The following is a 16,030-nucleotide window of genomic DNA, read 5'->3' as shown; positions in this document are numbered from 1 at the left end:
CAGGCTGCAGTAAACATTTAGATACTTGTGTTATTAAAATGAGTATCTATAAGACTGGTAGAGAAAAGGAATGTTGAAATTTATAGTTTCTCTCAACTGTGTTTTGGCAAATTCATGTGGCAATTATATCGAGAATAATGCATGTCACTTGATACAAAAGTCTTGCTAAATCATAATTTGCAGAAATTACTTCTATCCTTACTTTCCTAGAGAAAAATGAGATTTAAATTTTGCATTTAGACATGCATCTGTTTTTATTTTCCCTATGTTAGTAAATTTAAGGTAATTAACTTAGAATCCTTTGTTATTTCTTGCTTTAAGATGCTGTATTTCAGGTGGAGTATAAGTAATTTCTAAATTGACAGTATATGTGGGTGAAAGTTTCTAGGTATCTTCCTAATTCTCATGACTCTTACAAATGTAAGGTCTCAGAGTTACATTGTTTTATGTTTTAAATTCAGGCATGTGAAATTGTTGATATTTAACTCTCTTTTTTAAAAATTCTCATTATATTCAAATCATTTATATAATGGAAAGAGTGGTAACTATGGAGATTAATGACAGATTGTGTTTTATTTTTCCTTGTTCTAGAATTTTGACCAGTTTTTCGGTGTTCAGTTTAGAAAAAATAATGTACAGTGCTCAGTATCATAATTTAGGAGAATTTGAAAGCTGTTGAAAAATGAACTCCCAAAAGTTACATAGATTATTTACACGGTCTTTATAAAAATATTGTTTTGCTTTGCTGCACAATTCTTGGATGCCCCTTTTTGCTCTGAATAAAGCTCTGCATGACTAATTGCTGAAGCTGAAATAAAGTGAAAGTCAAAGAGTCACTCTTTATCTGAGTACTTACCAAAATGTATATTGGACACTATTGAGAGGAGTTGAAAATTCTAGTATAAAAGCCCAAGATATCATTGAATTTATCTTCCACCAAAGGCTCCTCCTGATGTGCAAGGATTTCTTCCTTTTTCTAATCACTTGCTCTACATTCACTGTGTTCTCCAGGGATTTCAACCAGACTAAATGTGTTCTGAGAATAATAATACACATTTACAAAGGCAGTAAATCCATAGAGATAGTTGTGGCCAAGGAAATAAGTGAGCACTTGGACTCTAAATATAAAATGTCCTTTGAATAACACTAAGCAAATACCCTTTTAAACCAATTTGTGAAAGTTAGGTTTCATTTTCTTCTATCTCAAGTCTCCCTTTTCAAGAAACATCTCAAGTAAATCAATCCTTATGCAGGCATAAGTCTGGGTCCATTCGAGTCATCTCTTACTTTTCTCCTATAAATATGTACTTTAGTGTTGTAGTAGCCAACTGTGTGTCTCAGCACTTTTCCTTGAGGGTAAAAAGATGCATTCAATATGTTTATCTATTCTGCTTGAGGAATGACAAAGGGTGCATATATGTGCAAAACTGTCAAAATAGAATTTGGACATACCTTCATGCTCCCCAACTAGTTTTGCATATGTTTATCTGAACAACACAGAGGATCCAATAGATGCACAACACTCTTGGATTTGTTATTTTTTTTTTCTTTTGATTTTTTGGCAGAAGTATCTCAGTTTAGTACAAGGGCATAAGAAAAACCAGATTTGCAAGTTTTGGAGGTCAAAAATGAATCATAAGATTATTCATGAATGGATGATAAGGATGATACATTATAGCAAAATACATACTTTCATAACAGGAAAGTGATGTGAGTATGAGGATGAGGATGATAATTTTGATGTTGGCCATGTGATCAAAGTTCCTGTGAGAGTACAATACAGCAAGAATTGATTGACAGAGACACAGGAAATGCAGACCTCCTTCAGATGACAAATAAAACAGCAATATGAGTACATATTTGATCAGTCAAAATTTTGCAAAATGTCATTTAACCAAATGGAACAATCCGATATTAGAATAAGGTTTACAAATACAGTGAAGTTCTTGGCAGGGTAGAAACCTATTGGAAAGTAGGCCAGCACTGCCATTTGTTGTTGGAAATTTAACAGACGCAAGGCTATATGATGCTGTGAAACTTGTAAAGGCTGAAATGCAAGTCAAATGCTCTGTATGTTTCCACATTAAAATGTGTTTATTTTGACATCTTATTAGCTGAACTGAAGCATTCATAGGTCTACTGCACTTATCACAGATTTCCGATAGATTGTAGGAATATAAAAGACCTATGGAAAAACGATGGGTCAAAATACGGCATAAAATTTATGTCCTGATTGATGCAATGACTTATTTCACCTTAGATATTTATCTTGAAATTCAACCATCAGGTCCTTATTTGTATAGTAATAAACAAATGTTGTTGTGTACAGACTGGTTGTTTCCATCTACCACACTAGTTAGATGTGACATTCCACAATTGGTCTGTTGGTTTCTAATTGATGTTACATTTGTGGTGGAGCACAAGTTGACCAACACAGAAACCACATATGGGAAAAAATCAGAAATTCCAATTGAAGTGTTTCAATTTTAAAACAAAGATTTGTACAGTACAATCTTTGAATTTCAGAAACGTATAACACTGGCCTCCCATACGGCAAAGAAAAGCAAACTAGTACTGCTGATGTCAACATTTCACCATGGTGGAAATATTAATAGGGAAATCTCAACAAAACAGGAGCCTGAGATGGAAAGTTTCAACAAGAAAACCTAATGTGGAGTAATTAGCTTTGACGAGTTATGCAGCAAATATAATAGCACTCCAAAAAATGAAACATTGGCAATGATTGTATTTTAAGTGGTCTTAAACATGTGTTGCATAAATAGTTTGATGGTTTCTAAAGAAATTATATTTCATGAAATCAGATGGTAGCAGACATAGACAACCCATACTCCAACTCTGGCAAAAGATTCTCAAATTTAGAATTATTTTATTTCAGGGATAATGATTTTTAAATCTTGAAATACCTTTAAACATTTTCAATGTGGAGCATAGAATCTTTCTTATCTTTTTAAACCTGAGCTCAAGGAAGAATAGGAATGTTCACATCCTGTGTTATATAGGCTAGTGACTACGTTAAAGAAGCATTTACCATCTCAATGGTTCTCCCTTGCCCTATACACTCAATGTTTAATATAACTGTGGAGCTAAATATTGAACCACGGAGGTGTGTCAGGCCATTTCAAGGGAGAAATTTCATCATTTAGGGGAAACTTAGACAAATACCAAGAAGGTAGAGACTAGTTCTTTTCATTGCTTGCCAACTGATGACTTATAAAACCAGGTATAAGTTTCTTTGTCCTCTTATCTCACTTTTGAAAATTGTTAATTGAGAAAACTTGTCAAATAACTTGAACCTACTTGATACTTCACATCCTGTGAATTTACAGTGCCTTTTACTTGAAGGGGAGACAGTCATTGGAAAGAGAGGAGAGGATCACACAATGCTGTAAGGCTGAGTTATAGGCTCCCATTCTAGAAGGCTGGTAGTTCTGCTCAATAAAAACAACAATGCATCTGCCATCTCAAAAAGAGTACAGTTGTTTCAGAAGTAATCTAGGGCACTTGGGTCTAGGGAAACACAGGTGAGGGGAGAGGGGAGTGGAGACATAGCAGGTGAATATTTCATCTTCCTTTTCCCATATATGAGGATAAAGGATCTTGGAAGTGATTACTTGTAAGTGAAGGTAGGAATAGAGTGATTGACGTCTCTTGGGAGGCTGAGGAAGGAGGATCTAGAGTCTGAGGCTGGTGTAGACTACATAGTAAGTTCAAGATCAGCCTGCACAACATAGTGATACCAAGTCTCAAAAAACCAGATAAAAAAAATTAAATAGTGGAGCTACAGAAATGATAAGTGACTAAAATATTGTACAGAAAATATAAAATGATGGTACTAAATATTAAAAGTTGAATAAATTAAAACATATTATAGAACTATTTTATGTAAGTACTTGAAGCAAGAAAAATGTTTTAGAAATGGAGAATAATATATTTAACACTTAAACAACATATAATGAAAATGCATTTACCAAAAAGGCATTTATTTTTTTAATTCTCTTGGCTATAGTGTGTAGCTTTGATTCTTAGAGTTTCAAGTATAGACTACACAGATGAATGTAATACTTTGAACATTAGAGATGATATATATTGATATTGTCAGTATAAAGATAATTTTTCATATGTGAGCTCTTTTCTTCCACTTACTAGGTACACAGAGAATGAGTTTTCTTTTTTATGTATTCATAATGCACATAAATGCAGTGATAATTTCTGACTTCCAGGTGTTACTTTGTGCACTGAATTTCACTCCCCACTGATTCCTTTCCTTTTCCTTAGTAATCTGCATTCTAGTTTCATGGCATCATTTTTGTCTTCAGACTCTAAATGAGAGAATACATGCCACATTTGTATTTCAGATTCTGTTTTTGTTCACTTAGGCTGAATGTCTATAGTTTCATCCATTTTTCCTATAAATGGCATGACTTTCATTCTATTTCTGGGTAAATTATGTTCCATTGTGTATATATTTTACATTTCTTTATCAGTTCCTAAATTGAAGTGTACTTGGACCATTTCCATAGCATTACTGGCTACTGAACTGTGAATGAGGAAAGAGAAATGTGAGAAAAAGAAAAGAAAAAAATCAGGAAAAACACAACCATGTACAAATATTCACTGAAGTGCATGTATGTTGGACACAGTTTTGGACAGAATTGGGATCAGGAACATGCCAGAGGTAAAAGACCACAGCGCTTGTTAGGCTGGTGCAAGGCAGCAAGTCTCCAAGAAATTATCCTGGGAGAAGTGAAGAACACAAGAGGTGTGAATCAGCTATGAATGTGTCTGAGCTGGGCTGCAAGTCCCAAGCATGTGCTCTCTTTGAATATCGCACATTACTCGTAGATCATAAACTTAAACATTATTTAAAATTCAAGAGACAAATATAAATGCTTTGTCCTTCAGCCATCTGACTAGTATTTGAGATCAGACCCTAGGATATTATATTCATTATACTTACAGAGCACTTCCCAGTATGAACTGATCCTCTGCCAGTTCACATTTGGGATATAACAATGGTTAGTTGTTTCTGCAGAAGAAAGGAGAGAAAAAGACTGTGTATGGACAGACCTGTGCACTTAAAGATTTTATTGTCCATAAGATAATTTGATTTACTTGGAACAATGAAGGCACAGTGCTACCAGTTTCTTGTTGGAGACTACAATGAAGCAGCTCTGAGCAGGATTTTAAATTAATTAATTGGATTTCTATGTTTATCTATGTGTCTGTAGTAGGCCTAAGCCCCTGGCCTAGCTAATTCCTAATAAGTGAACATTTATGAATCATTGGTCCTGGCTGAGGCCTACAGTGGCCAGGGAGGTCAGAGATACCTCAAAGGGCAAGATAAGACCACAGCTGAAGACACTTTAGCTCCAGCACTAATTAAGTAAATAGAGACTGGAGCTGCAGGAATCTTGGTCCTGCAGTCACACTCCTGCCATGAATGTCATCCTGGAGAAAAGATGGTTTTCCTAATTTGACATAACTTACTGCTTGGAGAAGTCTTTGAAGGGACTCCCAGGGTCCTGTTCATTGCCTGCTGCCTTAGTTTCTCTGCTCTTTGTTTGGACCTAATAAATATGTGCAGTCCAGAGAAGTCTTTGTTTAGCCCTCAGAGTCTTGAACTCAGCTAAAGGATTTTGACCCTCCTGGAGCTCTAAAATCATACCACTTTGTCATTTTATTTAAGCCTTCATTGTGTACCTGCTTGGATGATGGAGGATCAGGACTCAATAATTTTTCTAACTGATTAACATGTAAATTTTGCCTCTTTGATATAACTGAAAGTTTAACCCCAACATGGAGCAGCAATAAATAGAATCAAAAGGGTGAATAAAATCCTTTGAGTTTAACTAAGAATAAGAAATGAACTGGGGTAGAACACAGAAGGAGTAACTGAAAGAAAAGCAAGAATGACAGTGAATTTAAAAGAAAAAATTGCCCAGTGTGGTGGTCCAGGATAATAATGACTCAACTCCATCAACCATTTTATGCTCCTGCAGAGCCAAGTGACAGAAAGTTCACAGAGACCTGAGTGGTCACCAAGAAAACTCACTTTCCTCTCCTTTTTCCTTCAAGAAATTGTCTGTTTTGATTCACGCCCAGATTAACAACTAGAATTCCAAAAAGACTTCATATTCTCAAAACAAAAGTCCCAGTTGGACTTTCTAATGAATGTGTCTCCCAGGCGAAAAGTAATGACCTCTTAAAAAAAGAGTAAACTGAAATGAAACTGCGGTTAGACTCTCATCCTGGGGCTCAGCCTGGTGTATCTTTCTTTCTTTCAGTTCACAGATGCACAGATAGAAAGAGGGCAAGAAGAGATGGGAGGAGACAAGTATTAAATTTTGGGGAAAAAAAAAAAGCAAGATTGCAAGTTTGATGAACAGGAACATGACAGACTACAAAATCTTAACACCAGCATTTGGATGTTAGCATTAATCTAGTTGGTGAACCATTTAAAACTTTTCTCCTTAATGGCTAATGAAGGATGGATAACATGATGTTTGAAATATGATTCAAAAAACTTTCAAAGTATCCATTATAGAAGTAAAAACAGATTTAAATATTGTCTTTATCTCTGTTTTCTAGATTAAGATATTGAGTTGTGAAATCACTAAAATATTTTTACTTTATTACAGAGCAAATAATGTTTGCTGTTTCCCTCCAAATCCAGATCGAATGAGCATTAAAAGTAAGTTTCAACAGAATTCATCTTTTTTTTTTTTTTTTTTTTTTTGGTTTGTTTGTTTTTGAGACTAGGTCTCTGTGTAGTTCAGACTTTCCTTAAGCTCATGTAGCTGATGCTGGCTTCTAAAGAGCAAAAATCTTGCTTCAGCCTCCTGAGTGCTGGAGACTGCATCTGAAATAGAGCTCATGCTCTTAGATGTTAGAAAGTGCCTTCCTGTGATTGTCTCAAAAAATGATGGCTCGAAAATTTTGTACTACAAACATATACTAGAAAATTCCCTAGCTGTTTATCATAGAGTAGGTAAGTAGTACCACAACACGATTTCACTGTTTGCAATCTCAGCTAATCATTATCAATGTGACCCAGAAATATAAATTAGAAACTGTCAGCAATAACTTATATGTTTAAAAAGAGAAGACATAATACTGGCTTTAATAATTACATTGAGTAGATTGATCTGTGTACTTGATTTTCATTTTTTTAGAATAATCAATTATGTCTTTGTTCAAATAGTTTGAGAAAGAAAAATATGTCCTCCTGTTTTTAGTTGCTCAAATCACTAACTAATAGTGATTGTAAAATATATACAATAAGAAACTAAGATTAAAATTGTCCTGTGGTGAAGTCGATTTTAAAAATTCATTTAAATATTTAATTTTAGTAGATACTGAAAAGTGAAAATAATTACCAAAGAACAATTTGGTCATATGGTTCTGAAATTTAGTTACCAAATGAAAGCTGAAGACATTTATGTAGGAGCTTTGGTAGGAGTGTGTGATAAAGAAATCCATGAAACAGATTGTCTATATTGATTACATTGGATAGGAAAGCACAGAATGTCTCAGAATTGCAGATACAGTGTTTTGTATATAAATCTTTCAAATTAAAAAGTAGTGATAGGAGTAATTATCTTACAAAGAATATAAATAGAAACCTATAAAATAAATGATACAAATTGTACTAAAGTGATACTAATAGGTTCCTGAAACATGAGATAAAATTTTCAGAGAACATAAAATACTTGAACTTTAAAAACATTAACTTTGTGAGGAACTCATAGAAATGTATTCTTGAAATACATTACATCATATTACATAAGAATATTTTATATATGTTGGAAGTATATGATTCAATTTCATATATTGAAATTTATAGGTAAATATAGAGCTGTTTGCCTTCAAACAATTAAAAAATTAATATAAACATTCTCAAGATACAAATAATCATTAATGAGAAAAATGGAATAGATAAGTAGATATTTTGATTGATTGGTATATAGTGCTTATGTAAAATGCAGATAAACCCTTAGAATGTTTAGGTGCTAATTCTCTGACTTAGCTATGAAAACCAAATGACAAAAACATTGCTTTATCCCAATTTTCAGTGTATGTCTTTATGTTTTATGCACATATAAAATGGGGATCTCTTTTAGTGTATGTATGTATACAGTAGAAATAATATTGTGAACTATATATATAGAAGTGTACATATTCTGTACATAATATATTGTTTTGTAAATGAATTAATTTGTGTTTGCTTTTCTTTTCTTTGTGAAAATCATTCCTGAAGAAATCCTTAATTATTCCAACTTTCATTAACTGAAGTATGTCTTTCTTAACACTTTGATATTCAGTATAGATAAGTTAATTCAGGAAGAGCTGTGTAATCCTTGAGAATTCGCATGATGATAGACATGTAACTTTATCAGGTATGATTGTGAGAGGAGAATGTCTCCCTAAAAGTAAGAGTTTGTGTGAATATTTCACATTTACTCTAGCTTTGTAACTCTGTTTTGAAATGAGGGCTTACTATTTGTCTGAGGGTGGCCTTTGACTTGTCATCCCATATCTCATGTCCCCAGTGATGGGGATGACAGATGTGTGCTACCACTCCCAGCTAGTCTAGGGATTTTAATTCACAATGCATTTTGCGATATGAAGTGTTTTATGTAACATGTAAAATGATAAGTAGTACTTATTTATCGACAAAATCATGTAGTGTGGGTATGTTTTATAACTTGTGGCAATCATTAACAAAATTCTATATTCAGGAAAATTAAGCCTGAAATTGCTTTATTTATTTATATACTTTTCATAGAAAAACTATGTGCAACTGAAGTTTTCTTGTAACGATTCAGCCATTATTTTACCTTCTAAATATGTTTGGTTTTTAAAATTGCAGTATAAACTTGTATAACGTTAAGTATTCACTATATTTAAGTTAGATAATAATTCCAAAATTCTTATATTTTGCTCAGTTTGTAATTTTCTCTGATTTGGGGCATGGCAATTTTCTTTGGAACGAGGGAAGTTTCATATTAGAGACAGACAGAGACAGAAACAGAGACAGAGATAGGAAGAAAGAAAGCCAGGGAGAGAAGGAAGGAGGAAAGAGGCAAATGGGGAAGCTGGAAGGCTGAAAAATCTGCAGTTAGGTCTTTGGGTAAAAATCATCACTATTTATGAGTTATCAGAGAAATATGCTTTGGAAGAAGGCTGAAAAATTCAAGATGCAGAAGGAAATTATAAAATATAATACTGTAGAATTCATCTTCTATGACCTATATAATAGTGCAATTCTTCAGTTTTAGTTGCATGTGTGTGTTGCCCCTGAACGGAAATAGACAGACCTCAGCCAGTTGAGGCCCAGAAAACAAGAAGTACTACCTACTATGATGCCATAACTGACATGCTTATCCAGAGAAACACAGGCTGTGATGATTGCTATGGAGGTGAAATCCTATTGGATGCCTGTAGGGCTTTGGTGTCCCACTAACATTGCAGATCTGGGGCCCGTGGTCTGATCATAGTTTCAGAGAGAGGCTGCCGGCAGTGTGACATCTAAAGGGGATCTCCTTCTGAGGGTTGCAGCAATTATTGATACCTTATGGTTTTGTTTTAAGGTCCTGTATCAGCTCCATTGTTTTGTTGGGTTGAGTTTTATTTTCCTTTGTTTTGTTTATGTCAAATCTGATGGTAGGAGCAGCTGTTTCAAAGATACCAAGGTATATTATGATAACAATTTTGAGTTTACAACAGGCTTTTGTTGACATTCTTTATTACATTCATTATTTTGTTTTTACTGTTCCTATTCTAGTCTGTTGTTAGGTTTTTACTATATTTTTATCTGCAGCTATCTGAGACATCAAAAGGCATTATGGTAACTATTGTTAATTTTGTAATGTTTTGAAGTTTTGCATCACTTAAACTGGTCATGTTTTATCTTCTTTAAAAAAAAAAAATTCCTTACCACTCTATGTATAATGCAACCCAAATTGATGAAATTACTTGCAGAAGAGTATATGCAAAAAGTTACAATGTTCCTTTGTCTTTAGTTTTAGCTACAGACAACTGCACAGGTGCCTCCAGACTAGATAAGCATGCATTTCTGAAGACTGTGAGCTGACGCATTGTGAATCAGGATGTTCTCACCCAATGATACTCCATCTCACCCCTCTTCCTTCTTGTTGCTGGGGATCCCAGGTCTACAATCTCTTCACCTCTGGTTTGGCTTTCCCTTTTGTGCTGTATACATGATTGCACTCATAGGGAACTTCACTATCCTGTTTGTGATCAAGGCTGAGAGAAGCTTACATCAGCCCATGTTCTATTTCTTGGCCATGTTGGCTACTGTTGACTTGGGCCTCTCTACTGCTACCATCCCTAAAATGCTTGGAATCTTTTGGATTAACCTCAGAGAGATCAACTTTGGAGACTGTCTCACTCAGATGTTCTTCATCCACAAATTCACACTCATGGAATCTGCTGTCCTCTTGGCAATGGCTTATGACCGCTATGTGGCCATCTGCAACCCACTCCACTATAGCATCATTCTGACCAACAAGGTTGTTGCTGTGATTGGTCTTGGTGCATTAGTCAGGGCAATCCTTTTTGTCATTCCATTTGTATTTCTGATTTTGCGGTTGCCCTTCTGTGGGAATCATGTCATTCCCCACACCTACTGTGAGCACATGGGCCTTGCTCGTCTGTCTTGTGCCAGTATCAAGATCAATATTATCTATAGTTTATGTGCCATATGTAATCTTGTGTTTGACATCATAACCATTGCCCTTTCATACATACAGATTCTCCGAATTGTTTTCCGCCTCCCTTCTCAGGAAGCCCGTGTCAAGTCCCTCAGCACGTGTGGGTCTCATGTGTGTGTCATCCTTGCCTTCTATACACCTGCCCTCTTTTCCTTCATGACCCATCGCTTTGGAAGAAATGTCCCCCGCTACATCCACATACTTCTGGCTAATCTCTATGTTGTAGTGCCACCAATGCTCAATCCTGTCATCTATGGAGTGCGAACCAAACAAATCTATGATCGTGTGAAGAGAATATTGCTGCAGAGACAAACCATGGAAAAGGAATAACACCTTATGCATACAGGACTCCATAGGCAATTGTATGAAAGGTCAACCAGAGGAATGCATTGTTATGAAAATTACTATCCAGTGTGTGAATTTATTGGCTCTCCTGCATTATTAAAGAACACTCACTCTCCAACTGCTTTTTAGATCACTGCTTAACCTCTGTTTCTGGATTCTCGTTCTATGCACTCAGTCTCCTTATGGTTTTATTTTAGTAGGTTATTAAATTTTCTCTGTCGTTTGCAATATCTGATTCATATTTTAAAATCAGATTTTAATATATACATTGTTAGAATAATTGATGTGTCTTTTTCTTCTCTCAATATTTTTGAGGACTATGCTATTAATTTTTAGGGAAAAATCATTTCATAATTTGGGGCTTGTGTTTAGGTTTCTGTGAGACCTGCTTCTTTGTCTTGAGCACTGGATATGGTAGAGAACATACAATTTCATGTGCCTCTTGTCACAGTTGAGGCCTCAAAGATTTTGTGATGCTGTGATGCCCTAAGGTAAAATTGCTTCAACTCAAGACATATAGGTTTCTTGAGAACCCAGTAGTAATAAATAGAAGGTTTCATTTTAGGAAAAGGCCAAACTCTTTTTAAGCTGCGATTTCTCTGCACTGTCTTCATCAACATAAAATTCTCATTAATGAAGTTCATTGCTGCTCTCTGAGTCATCGGAAAATTCCTCTGATTATTGTTTATACCCCCAAAATAGCAGTTAGCTCAGAATGGCTTTGTTTCTGACTACCCTGAAGCAATGACCTCCTAGTCCCCTGTCAAGCATTACTAAATTTGTCACTGTTTCTTATTTCAGTCTTTCTCTATATCTCTTATACAGACTGTAATTATACAGTACTCAATATAATCTAATTATATTTACTTTCTGAATATTTGTTTTCATATTTACAGAATGCTCAGACCAAAGTTTTGACTACTTCATTCTCTCCAACTTTGTGTTACTGAGTTGAAAACTGGTCAGCAAACTTACCTCCGAAATATTTTTTACTTTTACCTGCTTATATTATTAGGATGTAGATGCACAACAGTTTTTAAATATCATACATTTTCTATTTATAAAAATTTGGAAACTTTAAGGTAAATTCACTACTAAATTCATGCACACAATACAATTCTTGTCTTTTTTCTTTTTTATTCAATTTATTTTCTTTTATGTACTATCATATTTAACTTGAGTTTGGGTCTTTTAGAACAGTAATTTTCTCATTGGATTTTATTGCTTTTATTTCCATATGACTCATTTATTTTATTTTATACCTATATTTACAATAACTTTAGTCATTACCTTCCAAATGTATATGCAACTTGAAAAACTCTAAATAAAATAAATTATGTTTTATTTAAATTTGCTAAAAACAACTTTACAATAATGTTAGCTTACTGATCATTTTTCTGGCATACATACTATTATTGAAAAATTTACTACTCCTAATATACCTTAAATGACTCTTATATGTTTATTGTTTTGCATAATCATATATTCATTTATGCATTTAGCTCACTACTCTGGATTCAATTATTAAGTAACACAAATAAATTCTCAAATATTTTATATTTCTTTTGTTATTCATTCTTCCTTTCATCATCAGAATTTATCAGTAATAATTTTACTCACTTGTAAAGAATAAGCTTATATACTTCTTTTGATATAATTTTATTTGTGATGAACTTTCTCAGAGTTTATTTTCATTTAAACTTTATTTTATGGTTCACTTGAGATTATAAAATTCTAAATCAGCTTTTCTTTCCTTTTCAGGTTTTTGGGAATCATTCTCCCTTCCAATTTGTCAATGTAAACCTTATTTTAAAAATTGGGCCAGGGAGGTAGCTCAGTGTATAATCACTTACCTGGCAAGTGTGAGGTAGTAAGTTTATTCCCTCATACCAAAATAAAATAAAATAAAATAAAATAAAATAAAATAAAATAAATAAAATAACATATTTCCATTATTTCCATTAATGATTTTCTTTTTATAGCTTTGCTTAAATTTTTCATATATGAATCTTCAACTTGATTTATTTAACTAATTTTATGAGTTCAACACAATTTAATTATCAACTGTACTACTGTTTGATTCTTTATGCTCATTCTCATTTAATCTCCAACTTCATGTGCAAATTTTTTCACTGTATCTTGTTACTTTTACCAGTAATTCTCATACTTAAAATTCCCAGACTTCTTTTCTTTGTTCTACAGATTTTTATTTTAGCCATCATATTCAATTTTACTAATTTTTCTTCCATATTTCATTTCTCTTAAGTCCTTCTGCTTTTATTTTAGGACATTTCATTTTACTCATAGTTTCTAATACACTTTTTACCTTTTTTCTATAATGTTCAGATATCTGCAAGTAATTTCATTTACCTTAATGATTCCAAGGATTATTTATCTCATATTATGTAATGTCTTTAGGTGATGAAATAATATACTATTGTATGAATATAAATCATTTTTGTTTGTTTATTCTTGGACAGACATTTGTGTTCTTTCCATTTTTATAGCATTCTAAATAATGGTTTTATGAACATTTATATCACATTTTTATACACATCTTAAATTTTTTAGTATGCAACTCAAGGTGGAAATGCTAAGCATTTTGAGAAACCTATGTTTTCCATAGTGAGTAAACCATTCCACAAGCACGTAATGATTGTTTGAGCAATCTAATTATTCACATTGTCAACAATGCTTGTTACTCCCTATTAATTTTAAAGATATTCTGGTGTTTTCCAAATGTTATCTAACCGTGATTTTATTCTGAAATTTTTAATATGTACTTACGTTGAGCATCTCGTCATGTGTTTCTGAGTTACTTGTCTATTTTTTGTAGAAATTTCTGTTAAAGATTTTTTTCATTTAATTGCATTTTTGCCTTACAATATATCGTATTATTTCTCATATGTTTGGGATGCAAATTTCTTAAGATACATATATATAAGAATTTTTCCTCTCAAAGGATATTTTTGGTTATTTATATGTATTTTAAGGTATAAATTAAAAGAAAAATTATGCATATTTTAGTATAGAATGTAATATTATGATATTAATATAAATTGTCCAATGGTTAAATCAAGCTCAGTAACTTATAGGCATCTCATGTATTTATCATTTTTGTTGTAAGAAAACTAACAGTGCTATCTGCCTTCTTAGCAATTTCCACCTACACCATACATTGCTATTAACTATAGTCACCGTGTTATACAATAGATACCCAAAATATATTTATTTTCTCTAAATGAAGATTAGTAGAACTTGACCGATTCCATCTCCAGACTCTGGAAATCACCACTGTACTCTTCTACAATTATACTTTTTAAATATTAATAGAGGTTTTGAAGTACAAGCCTACCAGTGGCTTATTTCATGTAACAGGATGTCCTTCAAGTTCAAAAGTACAAAATAAGAGATTTCATTTTTTAAGGACTGAATGATATTTCATTGTACATAGTTTACAGATTTTAAACACTTCTCCAGTGATGAGCATTTACATTCATTCTATACCTTGGCTATGTTGAAAATTTTGCAATAAATATCTAAGTACAAGCATATTTTTGTTTTAATTCCTTCCAATTTTATATCAATAAATATTATTGCTGAATTATTTGGTGATTATTTTTAATTTTTAAAGGATATAAATACTGTTACTATAATTGTTATACTTATTTACATATATGTTGGCTGTAGTTTCAATTTCTTTGAGAATCTTTTAAAGTAAAAATTCTTAGCTCATTATATTCACAATTTTTCAGTTACTATTATTATTTTTATACTTGATGTGATATCTACAAAATAATAATATTTTGTCCAAATCTCAAACCTGCTTTTTTATCTTTTTCCAAATGATTTGTAATTTTTACTCTTAAATATGGCATTACAACCAATTCTCAAATATTTGTGCATATTATATGGATTTTAGGACCAGGTTAGCTATTTTGCACATTAATATTTACTGGTTCTAGCTCAACTAATTGGAAAGGTTACTCTTCTTTTATTGAACTCTCAAAAATCAGTTGACTGTAAATGTAAAGATATATTATTGGAATTTCAAGTTTAATACACCACTAGTGTGGTTATTTTTACATTGTTGAAAAACTGTATGGATTGTTAGAGCTTTGTGCTGTCTTTGAAGTTATAAAGTACAAGTCTTGGAACTTCTGTATGACACATAAACAAAAACTAGTTTATTTTATACCACGTGCCTATTACTACAGGAAGTGTTAAAGGAATGTTCCAAGCTGAAGGAAAATGACAGAAGATCTTGAGATAGTTGAAAAAAGTAACATCTGGAAATAAAATTTTGTGTGCAAATTATTTCTTACTATGTTTTTCATGGTCACAATAGAAATGTATGTTGATGAACAAAATAGATGGTTCAAAAATATCATTAGGGGGCTTGGGATACAGACCAGCAGGACAGTGTCTGCATGGCAAGCATGAGGTACTGAGTTTGATCCCCAAAACCAATTATATATAATTCTTAAGTCCACTAATATGATAGTACATTCAAAACCTAACTTCAGGACTACAGTAAAAACTATAAAAGATGGAAGGGAAAAAAACAGCTCACATTTTACAGTTAAATATTTACAGAAAACTACAGAAAGTTCTTGAGAAATGATTAAATAAATGAAATTTGAAAAACTCTTAGAAATATAAAGTGAGGAGAATTGAGGAAAATGTAGATACTATATGTCAGAATGTTGAAAAATATAGAATACTGAACATTATTACAAAATCAATTTAGTCACAAAATAATGAAATATCAGAACATAAGAATAAGCAGATTGCCAAAAATTCAAGCAAAGTCCCTTAAGAGAACAAAAGAAAAAAATGTTAACACCGCAATTTACATTATCAGCACTAGATAAAAAGGAAGAAAAACAGAACAATAAATTGAGAGATAAAGGGATAGAATTTTGATAAAC

At 32.7% G+C, this 16,030-nt stretch overlaps 1 protein-coding gene across 1 annotated transcript; it reads left to right on the top strand.

Annotated features, from left to right (window-relative positions):
* Positions 1–10,130: 10,130 nt before the first annotated feature.
* Positions 10,131–11,084, top strand: LOC100727756 (olfactory receptor 52E2-like). The gene has a single exon (XM_003465290.1). The coding sequence runs from the start codon at positions 10,131–10,133 to the stop codon at positions 11,082–11,084; it is 954 nt and encodes a 317-aa protein (XP_003465338.1).
* Positions 11,085–16,030: the final 4,946 nt, after the last annotated feature.

The sequence above is a fragment of the Cavia porcellus genome, unplaced genomic scaffold (assembly GCF_034190915.1).
Source record: "Cavia porcellus strain 051 isolate PalLab524CR breed Dunkin Hartley unplaced genomic scaffold, mCavPor4.1 scaffold_9, whole genome shotgun sequence".
In the NCBI taxonomy this organism is placed as follows: Eukaryota; Metazoa; Chordata; class Mammalia; order Rodentia; family Caviidae; genus Cavia; species Cavia porcellus.
The sequence above is the reverse complement of the archived record's forward strand: the minus strand, read 5'-3'. Positions and strand labels throughout refer to the sequence as shown.

Excerpts from the sequence above, each read along its gene's own strand:
- LOC100727756 (XM_003465290.1), top strand. The coding sequence starts at position 10,131 with ATGTTCTCACCCAATGATACTCCATCTCACCCCTCTTCCTTCTTGTTG.